A 19,577-nucleotide genomic window follows, 5' to 3' on the forward strand; every position below is an offset into this window, starting at 1 on the left:
AGTGCATGAGTGAGTTTGAATGTTCTCTTTCTCTTTATGTAAATCCATTTTCTAAATATTTGAATAAATTAACGATCAAAATAAATATATATTTTTTCGGGATGGCGACAAACTTGGAAAATCGGGAAATGTCAGAGGACTTGAGAAAGCCAAGAAAAGTCAAGATGGAAGCCAATGTGCTAACCTCACACAAAACAACTGAAATCCATCTCGTTGACCATAGCTGTTTATGGACTAAATTCAATTTAGTTTTCAGCTGTAAACTATTCATAATTATTATTAAGAGAAAAATCTAAAACTATGTTGTAAAATTCTATTTCATCCTTTTCACTTGACAAATTGCAGAATGTCGAATCACATCTAAAATTGTACTCATTTTTTTTTTTTTTTTTTTACTGTTCTACCTGATCAGTGAAAAAACAAAAACAAAGAGCAAGGAAGATTCGAACACCGGTCTTGTGGGTGGGAGTCCTGTACGGATCCAATGAGCCACAAAATGACATGTAGTAGAGCTCATGTACTCTGTAAGTATGTGGCTAATAGCCATATGTTTCAAGTTGTGAAAGGACTTAGTTTTATTTTCTTCTCTCTCTCTCTCTCTCTCTCTCTTTTTTTTTTCTAAATAAATGTTGATATTTCTAGTGTTTTTGTAAATTGCAACGAGAAAAATAATGCATTTATCGATTTTGTTAAGGACTGTTCCTTTAGAATTTGAAAAATATTTAATTAAATCGCAAGATGATAGAAAGGTACTCGTACCGATTCCATTCTCGTAGTAAGAGGCAAAAGATATTATCCCACGAAAACATGCGTTTTCTTTTGAGGCAGATAATACATATATCCACCTTCTTTCGATGAATGTCTCGGGGAAACTTTTTTTTTTTTTTTCATATATGGCGAAACTTATATCATGTGAATGAAGTTACTGAGTAGAATTTCAAGGAAGATGTTAAATTTATTTTGTATAGGAATTTTTGTTAGATGCGTGTTCTATAATTTCATAATAAAATACAATGTTTTTTTTCATTATTGTTGTTGATTAGGAAGAATAATGTTACGGATCTTACTTGTGTATCATTGTTGTCTGCTTTTCAATCAACTGGTATGGCTAATTATAGGATTTTTTTAAAATGTTATGTAAAACCGAAAAATGTTAAGTAATTCTCATTCGTAATTTTTGTCTCCACCCTGATTTTTTTCTTACAGTTAGTAAAAAGCGACAGCCAACACGTATCACATACGTTGTTAATATTTTTTACATGAAAGTACCAAAGTTTTCGTGACCTGTTGGCACAAAACTTGGTTCGGTTCATTAGCACAACTACTACTTAAGGATAGACATAAAATTTATAATTGATAGTTACCCCATATATTTGGAAAAGTCAGTCCTAGGAACTCAAGGATTGTTTTTCTGCAAAATCGTTCCTCCCCTCAATTCCAGTTACCTACCGAACGATACCTAAATTCAATGTACTTACGAAGATTTATGAATGTTGAGCAAGTAGATAACTAATAGGAGAACATAATTGTATATGCTCCCGTGTTCTGATTAGCACAAATGTTTTTTGGTGTGCATGTTGTAGGATTAGATTCTCCACTGGAGTGTAGAATGGTTGGTATTAACCTCACGCTGCGAGACAATTTGGAAAGTTGCTCTAACGGAGGGGTGGTGAGCTTCGGTTTAGGATGCTAGACAACAACAACAACAATAATAATAATAATAATAATAATAATAATAATAATAATAATAATAATAATAATAATAATAATAATAATAATAATAATATGGACGATGAGGAAACGATCCTGCACTTAGTTGAACTTCCTCTGTCTTCAGCCATAGCCCTTTTTATGGCTATAATGGCAGGAGACAGAAATTGCATGATAATAACTTTTAGTTATGGAGTTTTTATGTTATTTAAAAATATGATTGAATAAAATTCCTACAATTCTTGGTCTGCTACACAGGATTTTGTACTATGTGCTATTATTTCTTCCCCTTGCAAATTAGCACACAATAATAGATGTAACCTCAAACGTAAGTAAAACTGAAACAGCACACCAATTGATTTTTTTCTCAATCTTTAAAAAAAAAAAAAAAAAGTCTAAGGAAGCTGCAACCCTGAAATGAGATACCAAGAGACGATACTCAACGAATTTCTGAAGGCAAATAAGGCTTCCATTGGATAAAAATTGGAGCCTAGAAAGACACAAAGACAACAAAGTCATTAATTTTAAGTTGCATGCAGCAAAACTTATTCTTGAAATACCAACTGAAGTTTCTAAGATCAAATTAGTAGCTTGAGAAGAAACAATTAGGTTTATGAGGGTTTGTTAAAGCGTAGTCTGTGGTAAAAAGTTTACAAAAAAAAAAAAAAAAAGGAAAAAATTGTTTATGATGATGATGGTTAATTTAGAAAGGACGTGTGACTGGATGAACTAAGAATTTCGGGATGGATTAGAAAACTTGGAAATTATTCAGAAAGTTATACATAAATCAATAAATACTGTACTATGTTAGAAAATATTGGCGTCATCAGCACATAAACTTTAGAGGGGACTGGGGTGTATGGAAATACCCTCACGAAAGCGGTGATCCGGAAATCCTCCCCCGAAAATTTAAAAAAAAATTAGTATTTCTACATTTCATTTTAAAGCATTTTTGACTTAAAAAGCAAACAAAAACTTTAAAAAAATTTATTTTTACCTTTGATAGTCTTTTTTTTTTTTTTTTTGTTTTTTGAAAATGTGAAACTAAAGAAAACACACACACTATATTTTGTTTATTCAAGCAATAAAATTCAACCTTGTTTTGCAATTTTAGTTCAACGACACTAAGTGTATGCCAAAAATAAGATAAGGATAAAAGATAGTGAAGTGAATACTCAAATAATAATAATAATAATAATAATAATAATAATAATAATAATAATAATAATAATAATAATGAAAGCGGGTTTTAGGCCTGTAAGCCTACAACTGAGGTAAAAGAGGCTCAACAATGTGTTAAAAATTAATTGAAAATAATAATAATAATAGTAATATCTTAACTCTCTTTACTGCTCACTTTCTAAACAAAAACAGTTTGTTGCTTTACAGTTTAAACCACTTTCATCTTCATAGAGCCAAAAACTGACTGACTGCCTTTTTTCACAATTGGAAACACTTTTGTGCTACTTTTTTTCATACCCACTTTGTCTAATATTGTATTGTGAACGTGGCAAACTGTTACGTGGTTAAGCTTCTTTTGGGTCATAGTTGACCTCAGATACTTGAAATCGTGTGTATGGGGGGGGGGAGCGAAAACAGTTTTACAAATATTGGGAAGGACAAGTCCCAAGTGGGATTGATGTCCGTATCAAGAAAGTTAAAAAAAAGGGGGGGGGAAGTTGAGTAATTGAAGAGTTCAACAGGATTGCTGTCTTTTTACCAACATTTACAATATACTGTTATATATAAATTGGTAATTATATATTGATAATAGACGTCAATATCTTTTTCTAAGTAACTGATAGCTGGGAGGAAGAGTGAAAGATGTTTGCATATTATTATGTATGTTTCCAAACTTTAGGATTCTCAATTACAGTTTGTGGTATCACGCAATTCACCTGATTTTTTTTTTTTTTTGTTTTTTTGTTTTTTGTTTTACACAAATATTAAATCTAGGTGGATCACATAGGGCAGACCTCGAGGACCACTTCTATTCCGAGGACCACAGTTTGAGAAGGCAGGTTTTAGCTGACTTACCCTAATGTAGCTATGCGAGGTCACTAAATCAGCAGAATGTTTGATAGGATAGCCAGTTTCCTTCCCATGTGTTAAAGAAAAAAACTGTGGCTAACTGGAAATTAAAAGCTAGCGTTAAAAAAATATGAGCAAAAAAACTTGTATATTTTGAAAAAATCCTCGACAAGGAAAATTTGCATATTTGTATCACTCTGGATTTTCACCTCCTCCCTCGTCAAACATTCAGGTGTCTGTCACGGCTGTCATAAAAATGTTCCGGCCAATGATCATGACACACTACACTGACCTTGAGTATGGCAGCCATAATTTCTAACCAAAGTTATCTCGAATTACTTTTTTTTCTCCTGTACCCCTTTTTTCTCTTTTTTCATTCTTCGTATTTTTATTATTATTTCTGTTGGCGTGAAAATTTCTGCAAGTGCTGCATCAAATAGCTTCTCAGAATTGCCTCGTTTCACCTTGCTATTGTTGCATGATTCTTGATACCTGTGAGAGAAGAAAATAATCGTTATATGAATTTTCATTCTAAAAAGGAAAATAAAAGTAGAATTTGAGATTTTAGCTTAGCAGTGAAATGATGGAAGTGAAATAGAAAATCATAATGTGTGGTGCAAAAGTAATCAATACTCTCACAATTTTTACATACCAATATACAGAATATATTTAAATGTTGTGTAGAGGGGTGATAGAGCTTTGCTTACCTAGTCATTGTATGTACTGAGCTGAGCTATATTACAGATTATAAAACAGTATTACAACATATTACATTAAAGGAAAATCGTGAATCAGCACTATTTACTTTAGTTGGTCACAGCTTTCATGCGAATACGTTTCGTTGCTTGTTTTAATGTTCGTGAATAAAATAATAAACATGCAGAGTAAAGTAAAGAGAGAAGGTTGAATCTTTCCAGACTTACGGGTTCCGACCAAAAATCGAAGATTAATCAGTTTGTAAATAATGCACATACATACAGTTTATAAAAACAAAAATGAACACTTTCCACAATACAATGAGCGGATTCGGTAGCGGTCGATTTTCGGTAATAACAAATAGTCAATCGATATCTGATCAGTCTGATGACATGAAACACACATTCTTTACACTATATACTACTTCAAATGCGACGTCGTCGCTGGAAACTTTATACAAATAGAAATGTGCGATCCAATAACTAATAAAATGTGTTGGTTGTCAAAAAAGATTGTTTTCCTTGCATGCTTGAGTGTATGAGAGATAATCTCTTGTATATTGCAGGGGCAACAGCAGAGCAGAATTCAAAACGCTGATTTCTTTGGTGATAGTTGAATTTACCCATCTTATCACCTTTTCCAGTTCCTCCATATAGTCGAATGATCAACGCTGAGTTTCTCTGTAACATCTCGTTATTTTCCGCGAATCTGCATCGATAATCATCTTCAATTCCTAGTGACCAATAACATAATGAGGCCCGTGACCTTTGTCTTCCAAGCATAAGATTCCATTTAAGAAATTTTAGAATGACCTTGCATTGTATATTCGCTCACACTGTCTTAATTTACACCGCACATTCATTAATGTTTCCAACTTTTGGATTCCTCTGTGACCAAATGTAAATACGTGGAAGTAGATTTTACGAAAATCGTGATTTGGTATCTTATCATCTCAGACCTGACAATAAACGAGAACACAGAGCTATTTCCCATATTGTACTAACAACATTTTTTTTATTTTTGGAAAACATATCATTTAATGCTGTTCGAATTAGAAACAGGGATAGAAAAGTATTTAAATATGATATTCTAGAACCGAAAAATTCAAGAACTCTCCTATAGTACGTTTGTGTAAATTATATAATGAGCTATTAGCAAAAAAACAAAAAATCCAGTTTTGGTTATAGGAGTTCCCTTAGTAACATTTATAAAAATCATAAAATCTATAATTAAAAATTCAAATAGCTAAGTATGAATATTATATAAGTATCCTTGTCAAATTTGAATTTTAGCATTATTAGACACTCGTCATTGTTAATATTTGTTAATAAAATACGAGTTCTCCTACATAAACATTACATTATTTTCATACTGGAATTTAGATTTTTGTATGTACGTAGCGATTTATTTAGATTACTTCTTTTCATTGCCTGGTATTATTTTCATATTCATTGTTTTATATTTTTGCTATGCATGTAATTAATATTTGTGTGTTATTTAACATGTACATTATTTTATTGTATTGTTTATTGACATATATCTAATTTGTATAAGCAGTATTTGTAAGCCTACTTTAATTGGAGTTATTTACTCTGTTGAAGACAAATAATTAAATGGATAAATAAACTTGCAGAATATAATGTATATAGACATGTTCTATAGCACCGTTATGTGTCAAAGTAAAAGCAGCCGAATTCCTGTATTAAATTTCTGCAACTCAACTCAGTAGGACACGGAATGCCCTATCAGCTATGGATCCCATCAGAAAATTAAATCCTTAACAGCTTAAAAAAAATGTTACTTAAGTGTGTGCCGCGATATATAGTTGCTTTAGTGTTTTGGATTGTTGAACTACTTAACAATCCAGGTATTTAATATTTCAAGATTTAACTAACATTTACACACACACACACAGACAGTATATATATATATATATATATATATAATATTCATGTTAAGAGAATATAATTTTTTAGGTACATTTTTTGCTCAGTGTTTGTTGTTTCATTTGTGTGACCGAGAAATTAGCACATGTAACTAGCTGCAGTTAAAAATACTTAAAACGAGAGTTATAAAAATTCATGAAATTTCGCCATACTGTTTGAAATGTCGGCAAGTAGCTTAAACACTCAACGGAGCAAGAGAGTATTTATGTGAAAGTAAACAAACAAAACAAAACAACAGCGGAAGTGCGCACTTTTGTTGTGTGACGCAACAGAGGAGCTATGCTACATGCAGGAAGGAAGCATTACTGTCATTAGATTGTTGTGATAAAAAAAAAAAGAAAGAAAAATAATAAAGGCTTGAAATGGAAGGCTTAGAAAAAAAATCCGCTGAGAACTAAAGAACTAAATCTGAAATGTTTTTCATATTCTTTCATTATATTTACAACATAGTATATTACAATGATTTTGAACAAGATGATAAACTTGGAAGAATATGTATTGGGAGTGTTCCATGTGTAATACATGCGGAATTAAGTTGTAATATTTACTCAATTTTGATACAGGTTTACAAGGATATAGTGCACACCCTCCAAAGAACTAACGATCATGCCACTAGTAAAAAGTGCCCATGCTTGGATAAATTTCTAATTGTGATTTTTATATTAATTTGAGGAAGTTGAATTCAATTGATCAATTTTCAAACGCATCCATCCACAGTCACGAGTGAACTTTCCTGAAAGTTTAGATCTTTGAGGCATCGCTTATGCCACAGTAAAAATGCTCACGCTTCGGTTCATTTTCAATTTTGCTTTTCATACTAATTTGAGAATACTGAATCCAATGAAACTATATGAAAGGTCGGTAAAATGATTCCTCAAAGCAGGGGGTAAAAGTAAGGGGGAACGCGGTAGGACTCCGTCGCCCACTTCCAAAAATATAGGTATGGCGTCCCCTACTTCAAAAAAAAAAAAAAAAAAAAAAAAAAACAGCAAAGATAGGCACGGGAGACGGCATGAGGTCATCCGTCCCCCTACCTTTTCAGATCCACTTTTACCCCTGCCTCAAGGTAAAATTATCCCCCACCTTTACATCGGAAAAAACAGTGACGACGCCAACTTTAGTCACTTGGAGCGGGGTAAACGGAGGGAAAGATTTTTTTTTTGGGGGGGGGTTATTTTTTGTATACCCAAAACAGTTTTATATTACTTATATTACAACATGTGTAGAGCAGACCCATAGCCACGGTGGGAACACACAGGAACCGAGCCCCCAAAATTTAGTTGTGCTTTTTAAGTGAAAGATAAACCCAAATTGCTTGATATATTTTATATCAGGTTTAACAGTTTAGAAATATCGTTCAACGATCGGTGCTATCTTTCGTCATTTGGGTGCTGAAATCGGTCAAAGGTTGAAATAACGAGGGGGGAAGTGGGAGGAACAACAAGACCAAAACCTAAATGAGAAGAACTTTTAACCTAATTTCAACATTATTCAGTGATATTTACGCTAAGCGTGGTTTGTCTGACAAATAAACTTTTAGAATAAATTCCAAAATGATATATATTACATCAGAACAGTCTGAATTAAATCATTATAATATATTTTGTTAGTTTGTTTTTTTTTTTTTTTTGACTCTTACTAGGTTACGTTAAAGGTGTAAAACATATTTTTGTTGAGAACGTTCATACTAATAAACAAAATACGGCGTTTTACTACTCTTAAAATCATACTTGGATTCATGCTTAGACTAGTGACTTTTTTTTTTTTTTTTTTTGCTTTCACTTTTTTAAATCGATACTCTACATTTGTTCTTGCATAAAGGTAAATGTGATTGACATATTTTAAATAGCTCTTATTAAATAGTTTTATTGGAGAATCTTAGATGGTGCAAACAATTTAAACTTTGGATACAAATGTACGGGTATTATAAAACTTTTTAAAAAAATCAATCAGGAAACATTATTTGCAATAGACTAGTGACTCAATCTAGAAAGTTCTTCATTTGGAACAAATTGTTATCTAAACAAATAATTCTTTCAAATTTTCTCAAGGTATTTTATGACCGTGTTTACATTGTTCACCTGAAGTGTCGATTTCATTGCATGAAAATAAAGCGCCTTAAACGGTCTTTTGAAATGGAAGATCTCAGCTTACTCTTTGGAAATTAAATAACTAGAGAAAATGGGTAATATTTACAGTAGCCTCATTTTCCGTCCTCTATTGATGAAAGCTCTGGTAATTCATAAATGACACACTTATCTATAATTATTTCATAGTGTTGATCCAGAAATCATTATTTTGATACTTGTCTTGTTTTCCATTAAAATGGCAAAATAAAAGTAGTATCCGGTCTAAACGTTTGAAAAATCGAAAAAATGAATTTAATTCGGGTAGCATTTCGCTTTTCGCATTTCGCAAAGTGAGTTTGAAAATTAGCACTTCTGCAAATTAAGTTAACGTTATTGCGTTTTTGCCATAAAATAAAGGTTCACTTCGAAGGCTACATAATGCCACTCCGTTTTTTGACGATATTACGAATTCAGAAAAGCTCGATATGAACATATTCTAAATCAGCTCTCATCTTACGCAATCCGTACAATGATTATATAATATTACTCTTTTACATATAAAATTGTTTATATTTGTTCTGTCATGTAAAATAGAAAAACACACAGATAATTTCCTCCGCTTCAGAAAATGCAATATAAATTGCGATGCAAATTTAAATTGGATTCGCAAATTGCTACGTAAGAAGTAAAATCTAAAAGAAATGTAGCGTGGAAATTAATCCCAAGATTTTGTCATTTAATGTAATTGCTGCAATATACATAACTAATTATCTGTGACATGTTTAGGGTGGATTGTATTAAATTTGCACATTATGTTTAATTTCTTCATCATGCTAACAAGGGCACAAATAATTTTTCCTTGGTTGAACAATCCATTTTGACATTTTTCTTTTGCAGATTTGACATTATTCTTTTGTAAATTTTCTATTTGATTTAAGTCAGGTGAATTTCCTGCACTTTAGTACCTGTACTTTATTATCAAATAATTAATTGGCTTTGCGAGATGTATGGCATTTCGTTAGGTTCTGTTGGAAAACACCATCACTAGCAAGAAAATATTTCTTGAAATGAGGTAACACTATTCGTCTCAGTATATCAATATATTTCTCACTGTTCATCATTCCCTTAACAGAAACTGTTGGCCTATGCCCTTCAGACGTGGCACAACCCCAGAACATTATTTTCGGGGTGTGTTTTGGAGTTCGTTGCAGGTGTACTTCAGAGATCATTTTGTCCTTTTTCTTGGAAAATAAGAAAAAGAATGATATCGGAGGATTATAGTCACTAAAATCACAAATTTCATGTAGGTCTGTCTATGCCAAATCTAATTGTGTATAGATGTAAATCTTAAACTTGCAACTACACCATGAAAAAATTGTGGCATTATTTACACCATGGGATATGTCAGACCCCACATATTTTTTTTTATTAAAATTTAATAATAAGTTGCAAACGTCTGTGTTATCTATTTAACCCCTTACCGCATGCCGTGCTATACAGTATATGGCACATCCCCTTTTTTCACTTTAGCTTTTCTGTGATTTATCAACGGCACCAAATGACTGTTTTGTCTGCTGTGTGAGATATTGACGTGTATGAATAAGATATTTTGGTGTAATCTGGCATGTTCTTTGTGAGTTGTAAGTTTGTGATATATGGCACTTACTTATATATCATCGGAATTAAGTGAAAAATCTAAAATTCAAGTTTTAATTCACTTTTCAAGTTCCCATATGAGGATTTCCAATACTGATATTTTTTTTCGCTAAAAGAAAAAAAAAATCATGCAGAAAGGGGTTAAACTATGCAACTGTCAAACAAAATCTTCAATATCTGTCAAATCTTTAATGTCAAATCATGACTGTCGTGTTAAACTTTTGATGTAACCATTACATTATAACGCATTCAGTTAATACATCACATAATCGTACTTCCTTTACAAATATACACATTATTGAAGGTTTTAAAATTTGTTTCTATTTTCAATGGAGATAAAATTTTTCCTTAACCCTTAGGATAAAATGGTTCTTTTGCAATAGGTTCAAATATCCAAATGTTGAATATAATATTAATATCCAAAATGTTGATTTATAAATGCTCAAAAATATATGTTACGACCCTGAGATAGTGACTAACCGTACTGACACAATGGTCACACTCTGGACCATTGGAGGTAAGATTTAGGGGCAATTTTGACTTAGGGGAAAGGTCGGTAAAATTAATCTTCCCTTATCTTGAAACACCCGTCTATGAGATCACGAGAAAAATGAATTCAAATTTGAGATCTTTGAGGAATGAAGTAACAAAGATTTTGTTGTGAAATTAACTTCAGGCCCATCATTTCTTTCAGAAAATTTTATGTTGTAATGACTGTTTTAAACTTCAAACTTCGATTTTAAAACTTCTTTTATTCGATTGAATATGGTTATAAGACTGACTTGTATTTTTATTTTGCATTAATATTCTTTTTTCTGTTAATTTCAGGTGTTGGCATGATACCGGTCAAAGAGTAAGTATTAATTTGGTCCGCGATATTACCTTAATTAGTTATAAATTAGTCAATTATAATAGTAATAATATAATTTAAATTTATCTAATTATTGACTATTAACTTAGTGTTACATCTTATGGCAAGAGCTTAGATAAGTTTGCGACAAATATTCGACAGTGCAAATTAAATGTAATGATTCATTCAATTATTTTCAACAAACATATAGCACTGCGCTTGAAAGTATTATTTTAAGGAATAACGATCAATTTCTTTTTATGTTTGGAGTTTTCGATATTTTAAAAATATTTTATTTATTCATGAGCTATTATTTATTTACTCTCTCTCTCTCTCTCTCTCCTTCTCTCTCTCTCTCTCTCTTTCTTTCTTTCTTTTTTCTTTCTTTCTATCATAAGTGTATGTAATTATTAGAGCAATCCACATTATGCTTTTTTTTGCTTAATTATGTTTTATATTTTTCCAAATTATGCTTTATTGCTAATTTCAATCTTTGTTTAACATAAATCGTGCATAATGGATAATATTTACTATATATTAAATATTCTAAATATCTTTATCTATTTATTAATATTTTATGCAACCAGTTTCTTCCATATTTAATGAACTTTCTATATCGTTTGTATGCTCCTTAGAGGTGTGTATATATACACAAAGGAAAAGATGCCACCAAAAGTGCTCAAGTTCAAGAGGTACATATGTGGAGTTCTTGTGCGCTTTTTGTACATTTCGAATCATCATACATAACTGCGCAGTTACAATTAGAATAAAACTATTGTTTATTCATTGTTGGCGGAAAGTTTTCTTGTTCTTTTTCTTTTTTCTCTTTCTCCACACCAAAGGATTAAACTGAAAAGTTTACAGAAATAAAAATAAGCTTTTCATTGTTGCATTGTTATGTTCTCAAAGATTTTGCACTGAAAATATTGATTAAAAAAATATTAAGGTTAGTGTAAAGGGACAAGTTTTGCCGATAGATGTCGCTACAGTCTTCATATCTCTCCCATGTATTTTTTTACCTTTCACGAAAATTTACAATTTCTCTTATAAATTTCAACCTAGAGACTTCAAGTGTTTAGAGAAGGAACTTCATAACCTATTAAAGGGAACAAACCGTGCCGATTTTTTATTTAGAAGTTTCTTCACTGTTGAAACAGTTCCATTGTTAAAGATTTGGGTATCCATTTCAACAATCAAACCACTTCAACAATGAAGAAAATTCTAAATAAAAAAAAATGGCACGAATTGTTCTCTTTAATAGGTTATGAAGTTCCTTTTCTAAAAATTTGAAGTCTCTAGGTTGAAATGTGTGAGAGAAATTGTAAATTTTCGTGAAAGGTAAAATCTACATGGGAGAGATACGAAGACTGTAGTGCCATCTATCGGCAAAACTTGTCCCTTTAAACCAACCTTAATACAATATGTTAAACTTGCAGTTAAACAGAATTTTCCAAGAATTGTTCTAATAGAATTTTCCAAGAATTGCGCTATATATTTTAAATTATGCTTTATTTTCCAAAATTATGCTTTTAAAATTAGTTTCTTCTGGACTCTTAGACAACCACAACCATATTGAAGGTACAGTCACGGACATTAATAAATGGAGGTTGGAGCCATAAGAAATAATGGCTTCAACCTCCATTTATTAATGTTTGTGACTGAACCAACCATATGTGTAAACTGCTGTTGTTTTTTATGCTTTGTATGCTTTTGGGTTGCCCTAGTAATTATCAACCAAAATTCGTTGAAAATATTTTTCAATCATATTTTCTAATAGAATTATATAATATTATTTTAATCCAAAACTACGTATTGAGTATCAGACTAAATTCCAACCTACGAAACCCTCCTTTTTCTTGAATTCATAAATGGTTGTACACTGAAAGTATGATCTGCCTTTAATTATATATTTACCTTAGCACAAAGACAAGAACGGTAAATAGATCGGTTGTATTGAATAGTATGAAGAAAGTCCTCCATACAATACTGATTATACTTCATAAAATAGTTTGATTTGACTTTTAACGTTCCTTTTATGGAACTAAGGTTATACAAGACAGAGATGGCTCTTGGACTCAATTATGTTCAAATTCAATGATTGAGCGCGAGTGCCATTGAGGGCAGTGAACCCGAGTCCTTTGTGAGCGTGAGCCCAATGAGGCTATTGAGCGCGAGCCTCACTGAGGATGGAAAGCCCGAGTTCAAGTACGTGTGAGCCAGAGATAGTGTAACCCTTACTGACATCAGTGATCCTCGATTACAAAATGATCATCTCCTGATACAAGAAGGGTCCTATTACTTGGATCCAAACCAGTACTCGGGCTTTACCTGAGATTGAATTCGGGACCACGCGCACAGTAAGGACGCATTTCTCACGTAGCAACGAAAGGTCGCTTAAAAAGCATTATTTTACTTAGTTAATAAGAAGGATCTCAAATCATTTTTACGGTATTTTGTTTTTCAGTAGATGGCAGATCACATTGCGATGTTGCCTCGTCAGTTCCGGAAAGACAGTCGAAAAGTGTAAATGCTTTTTCAAGCCAGCTGTCCTGAGTAAGGTTTTCCTGGGTTTTTCTCATTCACACCAGTCAAATGTCGGGAGGGTACCTAACATATAGGTACCAGGCCGTTTCCTCTCTTCCCTAATCCTTTCTTCCTTCCCTTTCCTTGGGTAGTGTGATCGCCGAGGAACGTCGTCCCTCATACGTGACGAGCTAACATGGCCATAATTGCCGAAAACCCAGACATCTTAATCCTGAAGTTCCGGAAAGAAAATTTCGCGAGAAATGAGCTTGTCTTATATATGATTTAATACAAAGAAAAATGAAAATTTTTGTTTTCCTTTTATTCAACACAGAGAAATTTCAAGGTATTAATTAATTATATTCTATATAAAAAGTGCTTATTTCAACTTACGAAACGTTATACATTTATCTACAACTAGATGCATCTACCACGTACATTAAGAATAAGTATACGAATACTAAATAATTAGGCCCTTGTATATACTGTATATCCTGACTTTTTGATAAAATGGACAGTATCTTCAAGGACTTTAATATTAATTTTTCTTTTTTGAAGGTAAAAGTGAATGTAGTTAAAGTAACTTCTCCAAGTTGAGCACCATTATCGAATTATAATCAATTAGCTAAAATGTTAACATTTTCAAGATATCCCGAGTTTTCCCAGTCTCATCAGGCAAATACTGGGGTGGTACCTTGTAATACCTACCCTCTAATCCATTTCTTTTCAAATTCCTTCTAAAGTTTCGTTGTTTTCAGTGTAAAATGGCTTTGCATTTGTATCCGGAACCTTGTCAATAAATAAATAAACTATATCTACAAGAGATTAAATTAAAATGCTGAGCAATCAGCAGAAATAATCAAGATGATGGATTTTACTGTATCTGTAAAGTTATGAATCACATGATCATGTTTAGAAAATATATAATAAAATTTAATCTATGTAAACTTTACTTGTATAATTAATGTAGTGCTATACATATTACTTTAAGCGTTATGGTATGAGTATAAAACTAGATAGATTGTTTTTGAAGTACCAGGGCAATGCTATTATAAAGCAATAAATCATGCTCACATCAGAAAAAAAACAACCTAAAGATAGTCTTCAAGTATTCATACATGGAATGCACTGTCTTAGAATGAATAATAGAGCTGTCACCTTCGTTGTAACATCATAACTACTTTCTTTCATGTTTGTTACTATTATATAATTAATACCTTTTACTTACATATTTCGAATAATGATCTTCATTATTCACAACCTCTTGCCAACGTTCCATTAGGTTTACAATGTCTAAATTATAAAAATCAAGTACCATTACACTTACAGAATTGATTTGGATGGGAACTTATGTAGTATTTTCTTCAAAATAGATGAAGTGCATAAATGATTATATTGGGTGTAAATTCATATTTACACAAAGCTTATCAAAGTATACGACACAATAAGGATAAGGCTATTTTCATACAAACAAGTAAGAGAACAAAATCAGTAAAAGATGAGGCAAAACTTAAACCTGTAAAATTTCAGGCTTGCTACACGAGCTCTTATCCAAAGTAACTTTTTGATTCAGCCAGCCACATTTCTAGCTCTATGTTGCTGCTCAACTAATCGCTTCGCGGATTGTTGAATAGCACTGAAAAAAATAATATAGTTAGTACCGTAGAACACCTTAACGGAGCTCTTGAAGCCGTTTAGATCAGATGAGTGACTGAAATGTGAGCGTTGTCGTATGGGGAGCATGTAATGTACCAGGTTGGATCGGTATAGTTGAATTATCTACTTGAACCCATGGTAGAAATAAACCGCCCTCTTATTTCTACCATGCGTTCAACCGATATATTTAGTGACGCTAAAACGAACTTGTGATGATGTTTTCCAACAATTTGGTAGTTTCCCATTTCGATCAAATGCAAAACATTCTTGCAGGGATTGTTATGCCTTGGATCATAGTGTTGTTTGTTTGTTGGGAGACTCTTATTTTTCGTCTACAAGAAATCTTTTGCGATTTCCGCTGAAAATATTGTTAAGAACTCTGTGTAGTAAACTGTTATGCGAGCAAATAGGTGGCAGTAATAAAACGCTGAAGTTTGTCTTGAGTTCTGAATGTGTGACGCCAGTTCATATAATTTCTGTAACTTATCATCGAGTAAATATAATTATCAGAACATCTCATCTGCTAGGCTAATTCCCAATGGAATGACGTAAATGTTTACAGATTAGTTCATTCAATCGATCCTCATTGAACTGAAAGATTGGACGCAATATGATAAATCTATGAAGTCGAATTCCTCTCCTTGAAACATGAAGACTATTTACATGCAGTTTTGTCAGTAATAGCGCCTTTTCCACACAACATGAATGTATCTAACAGCTTTGGTGGCTTTAGAACTTCGAACAACAGCAGAAATCGAAAATGTTTCTCTACGCGACACTCCAGATTAAGAAATAAAATAATAAATCAAATTTCGAAAACAATTAATAAAATTTAAGAAAGAACAAAATCACGTACCTCTGCAATAAACTGTTTCTTAGTGTTCTTAATGTAAAGCGAACGAATTCATCAAATGATCCAATATTATACAATAATACAGTAACACACTACAATGTCATCTTAATTTACCAATTTCCTAAGTTCATTGAGAACTAATAATTTTTATTCTCAATATTACACCAATGCCGTAAGAAGTTTCTGCTTTAAAATAATGTAAGACTTCATGATTGAGTTCTCATTACGAGTTTTCTTTTCGAGATTGATCTTTGATACAATGTAAGTTGTTAAATGCAGATTTAGAAGTTTTCGTAATGTGCATAATATGTATCTGTTGATCTAATTATGTCGAATTACGTGGTTATTAAGATAAAGTTAATACTTAAACTGAAACATATGGACCCATTTTAATTTCCACTTATTTTCTTTCTTGTTAATATCAATAAATATGCTGTTAATTTTACGTATCAAGTATGAACGAGTGTATGCTTGGACATTACTTCAAAATAGTAAGCTTATTTTAAGTGTTTGCAACTGGTATGACTTTTGATCCCTTATTTAGTACTGATATGCTATACCGACTCTATTTGACCACTGCCTCTGTTCCCCCTTTCTTTCTGAGTTGTCTTGTTTAATAACACATAAACGCGTGACTGTAATATGAAAACGGTTATCTAATATACACATCCTTATTGCTTTCGTTTGATAAGATACAATCACGAATCATACGGATCAATAGATTTGTAGCATTATATTAAAAAAGACAATTGCGTCACATGAATTTGGTTATTTAAGTACCAAATACACCAAATAGTGCTCATCAAGAACTCTAATTGTGTGTTCAAGAGGAATCTCATGTTCTTGCTATTAGAAATCTATTATGCTTTCTTAGAAAACGTATTATAAATTTTTGTAAGTAGCCAATGACAATGAATAATATAGTAATTTTGGTGATGAGAATATTTAATAGTTATAAAATGAAGCTTAAGTTTAGACCCATTAAAAAACGGTGTCAAACCCATTAAAAAGCAGTTAAAACATTAAAAAATTGTTAGGCTAGGTTAGGTTACCCGGTAAGACTGTAGTTAGACTAGAACAGTGGCTAGACCCGGTTCTCATAGAAGCTTCAATTATCACTTAAATTCAGTAATCCGTGTTTCTCATAAAAATTTAATAGATTCTCTTCATTATTCTTATATAATTCTGTAAAACTCAATGCGGAAATATCACATTCAACGCACCGATTCGCCATCCTATACAACTATCATGCTTCTCGATTATCGAAACATTCCGCGTCTTGCAAATGGTACTCATTTCTACACATCATTTCTCGTATTAAACTACTGCCAAACTTGCATACCTCAAAACATCACATAAGAACTCCAAATCATCACTTCTTACCTCATTTCTCCTGTAAATTTTCTTCATTTTTATTTAAAAAAAAAAGGAAGGACATCTCTAAACTTAACCCTAAAATAATATTAAATAAGCTAATACTAATTTCCAGATACTACATGTAATGTATGAAAATTGTTCTCACAGTTACGATATAAACTGCTCTCACTGATTTTGTATTCTAAGAACTAACTGTAAAATTTGCAATTCTATACTTCTATATTACTTTAAAATGGGACAATTCAAGGTCTTTGCTACAATTTCCCGTCATCCACTATTTCCGTTCCTACATTTCACTACAGTTACTGCAAATAGCGAATCGTTGGTCCTATATCTAATATTGTCAATGGAATCTCCGCACATTTTGTTCTCTAGGTAAACTTACCTAATAAAATGTTTACACATGCAATTATGCTATTTCTTCTTATATCGCTATGGGTAATTTGTGGAATAATAAAAAGAATTAGCAGTATAACATGCGAGGTGTGATCGAAAATACGATGAAAAATTTTATTAGAAAAAAATAATAAGTTTACATGAAATTTGATATAATCTCCTTCAAATTACTCTCCTTGGTTAGCAATGCACTTATTCCAACGTTGAATCCATGACTGAAAGCATTTCTGGAAGGCTTCTTTTGAAAGGGTGTTCAGCTGCTCTGTCGGGGACCTCTCAATGTCAGGAATGGTGTCAAAACGTTCTCCTTTAAGCACGGTTTTAATTTTTGGGAAGAGCCAGAAGTCGCATGGTGCTATATCTCGAGAGCACAGCGAATGTGGACAGATAAGATATTTTTTCCGGCCAAAAATTTGCGGATCTAAAGCAAGGTATGACACGGCACGTTTTCGTGATGATGAAGAAAACCATTTGCCCATTCAATCAGCGTTTAAAATGCTTCTCATGGATCCATATGAGATGTTCTTCAGAAAGCTCTCGAATAGTCATTCGCCTGTTTGAACAAATCATTTATGCCACTTTTTTTTTCCACGTTTTCATCTATTTTTGACGTCGAAGAACGTCTCCATTGTTGCTAGTTTCCAACCGACTCCTTGCCGCTTTTAAATCGCTCATAATACTTGTAAATAGTCTTCAATGCCACCGCTTCATCGCTATACACTGATTTTGACATTTCGTGAACTTCTTTGGCACTTTTCTGTAGCTTAGCAAAACTTAATGTTGACACGCGACAGACACACTGTAACATGTCCTCATTCTTCTGCCTCTGGAAGCCAATTAATATGTCACAACTCGCACTGACTGTACCAAAGATTTAGGCTACCGGGCTTAGTAGTAGAAATGGATACAACATCGATAGATGGCACTGCGCCACTACATTCACAGTTTTGTTCACTTCTTGTAAGCGTAAAAAATATTTGTGTGTCCTTTTTCTCTGGTTTTTGAACATTCTATAGATTTCCTTTTGTCCAAATTGTTTCGAACCAAATGTGCTCCATAATGGACACGGATTATACAAGTTATTGTTTAGTAATAATTGTATCTGTCGTAAGTAAAACTTAAAGTATTTGCTCAAGCTTTTATACTTTAAATCATTCTTGTACTTAATAGGTGAAATATGATAGATTCCAAGAAAATATATTAATAAAAAAAGGATATTATTATTAGTTAGTAGCCCTGCTTACAGCGTTAAAGCATGCTAAACAAGCCACAATATGACTGGTAGAATGCGATTAGGAAAAGTTGTCAATGACTTTGTTTTGTCCCTAGTTCACAAGGAAAAAGTCATTTTAATAGCGAAACTTAACCAATACTTCGCATTTAACCTTAGCAAACTTACTTTTTCTTCAAATATGTCAGTTCATCTAATAATATCATTGATCCGAAAATAAACCGCACTATTTTTTAAATTTCAAATATAAATACTTATTTTGTGGTTTATATGCGCAACTAAAAACACTTCGCATCGTAAATTACCCCAAATAGATCTTTTTTCTCATGTTGAAGATGATATATATATCACTAACATCTGAAAGGGAAGCGGTGATGTATAAGTGCACACAATTTCTATCACACCCCATCCATTGTTGAAGTTGACATATGTAGATTGTAACGTTTTAAATTTTTTTTAAAACCTAGTACTACAATGATAACAGTAATTAAATTAAGTACACATGAATTTAATAGTAAGATAAAATGAAAATAGAAAGTTTTCCTTCTTGTAACGTGTTTTTTTCAGTTGTTTTTCTTGTAAT

The 19,577-nt window shown here is 32.2% G+C and overlaps 1 protein-coding gene across 8 annotated transcripts in view; it reads left to right on the forward strand.

Annotated features, from left to right (window-relative positions):
- Nucleotides 1-19,577, forward strand: part of LOC145680743 (uncharacterized) — a 488,043-nt gene that overhangs the window by 379,607 nt on the left and 88,859 nt on the right. For all 8 annotated transcript variants that reach the window (XM_081751705.1, XM_081751706.1, XM_081751709.1 and 5 more), the window contains one exon: nucleotides 10,937-10,961. In XM_081751705.1, coding sequence (XP_081607831.1) covers nucleotides 10,937-10,961 — 25 coding nt within the window. The remainder of the gene's footprint in view (nucleotides 1-10,936; nucleotides 10,962-19,577) is intronic.

This window comes from Thermobia domestica, chromosome 3 (assembly GCF_964235325.1).
Source record: "Thermobia domestica chromosome 3, izTheDome1.hap1.1, whole genome shotgun sequence".
Taxonomy (NCBI): Eukaryota; Metazoa; Arthropoda; class Insecta; order Zygentoma; family Lepismatidae; genus Thermobia; species Thermobia domestica.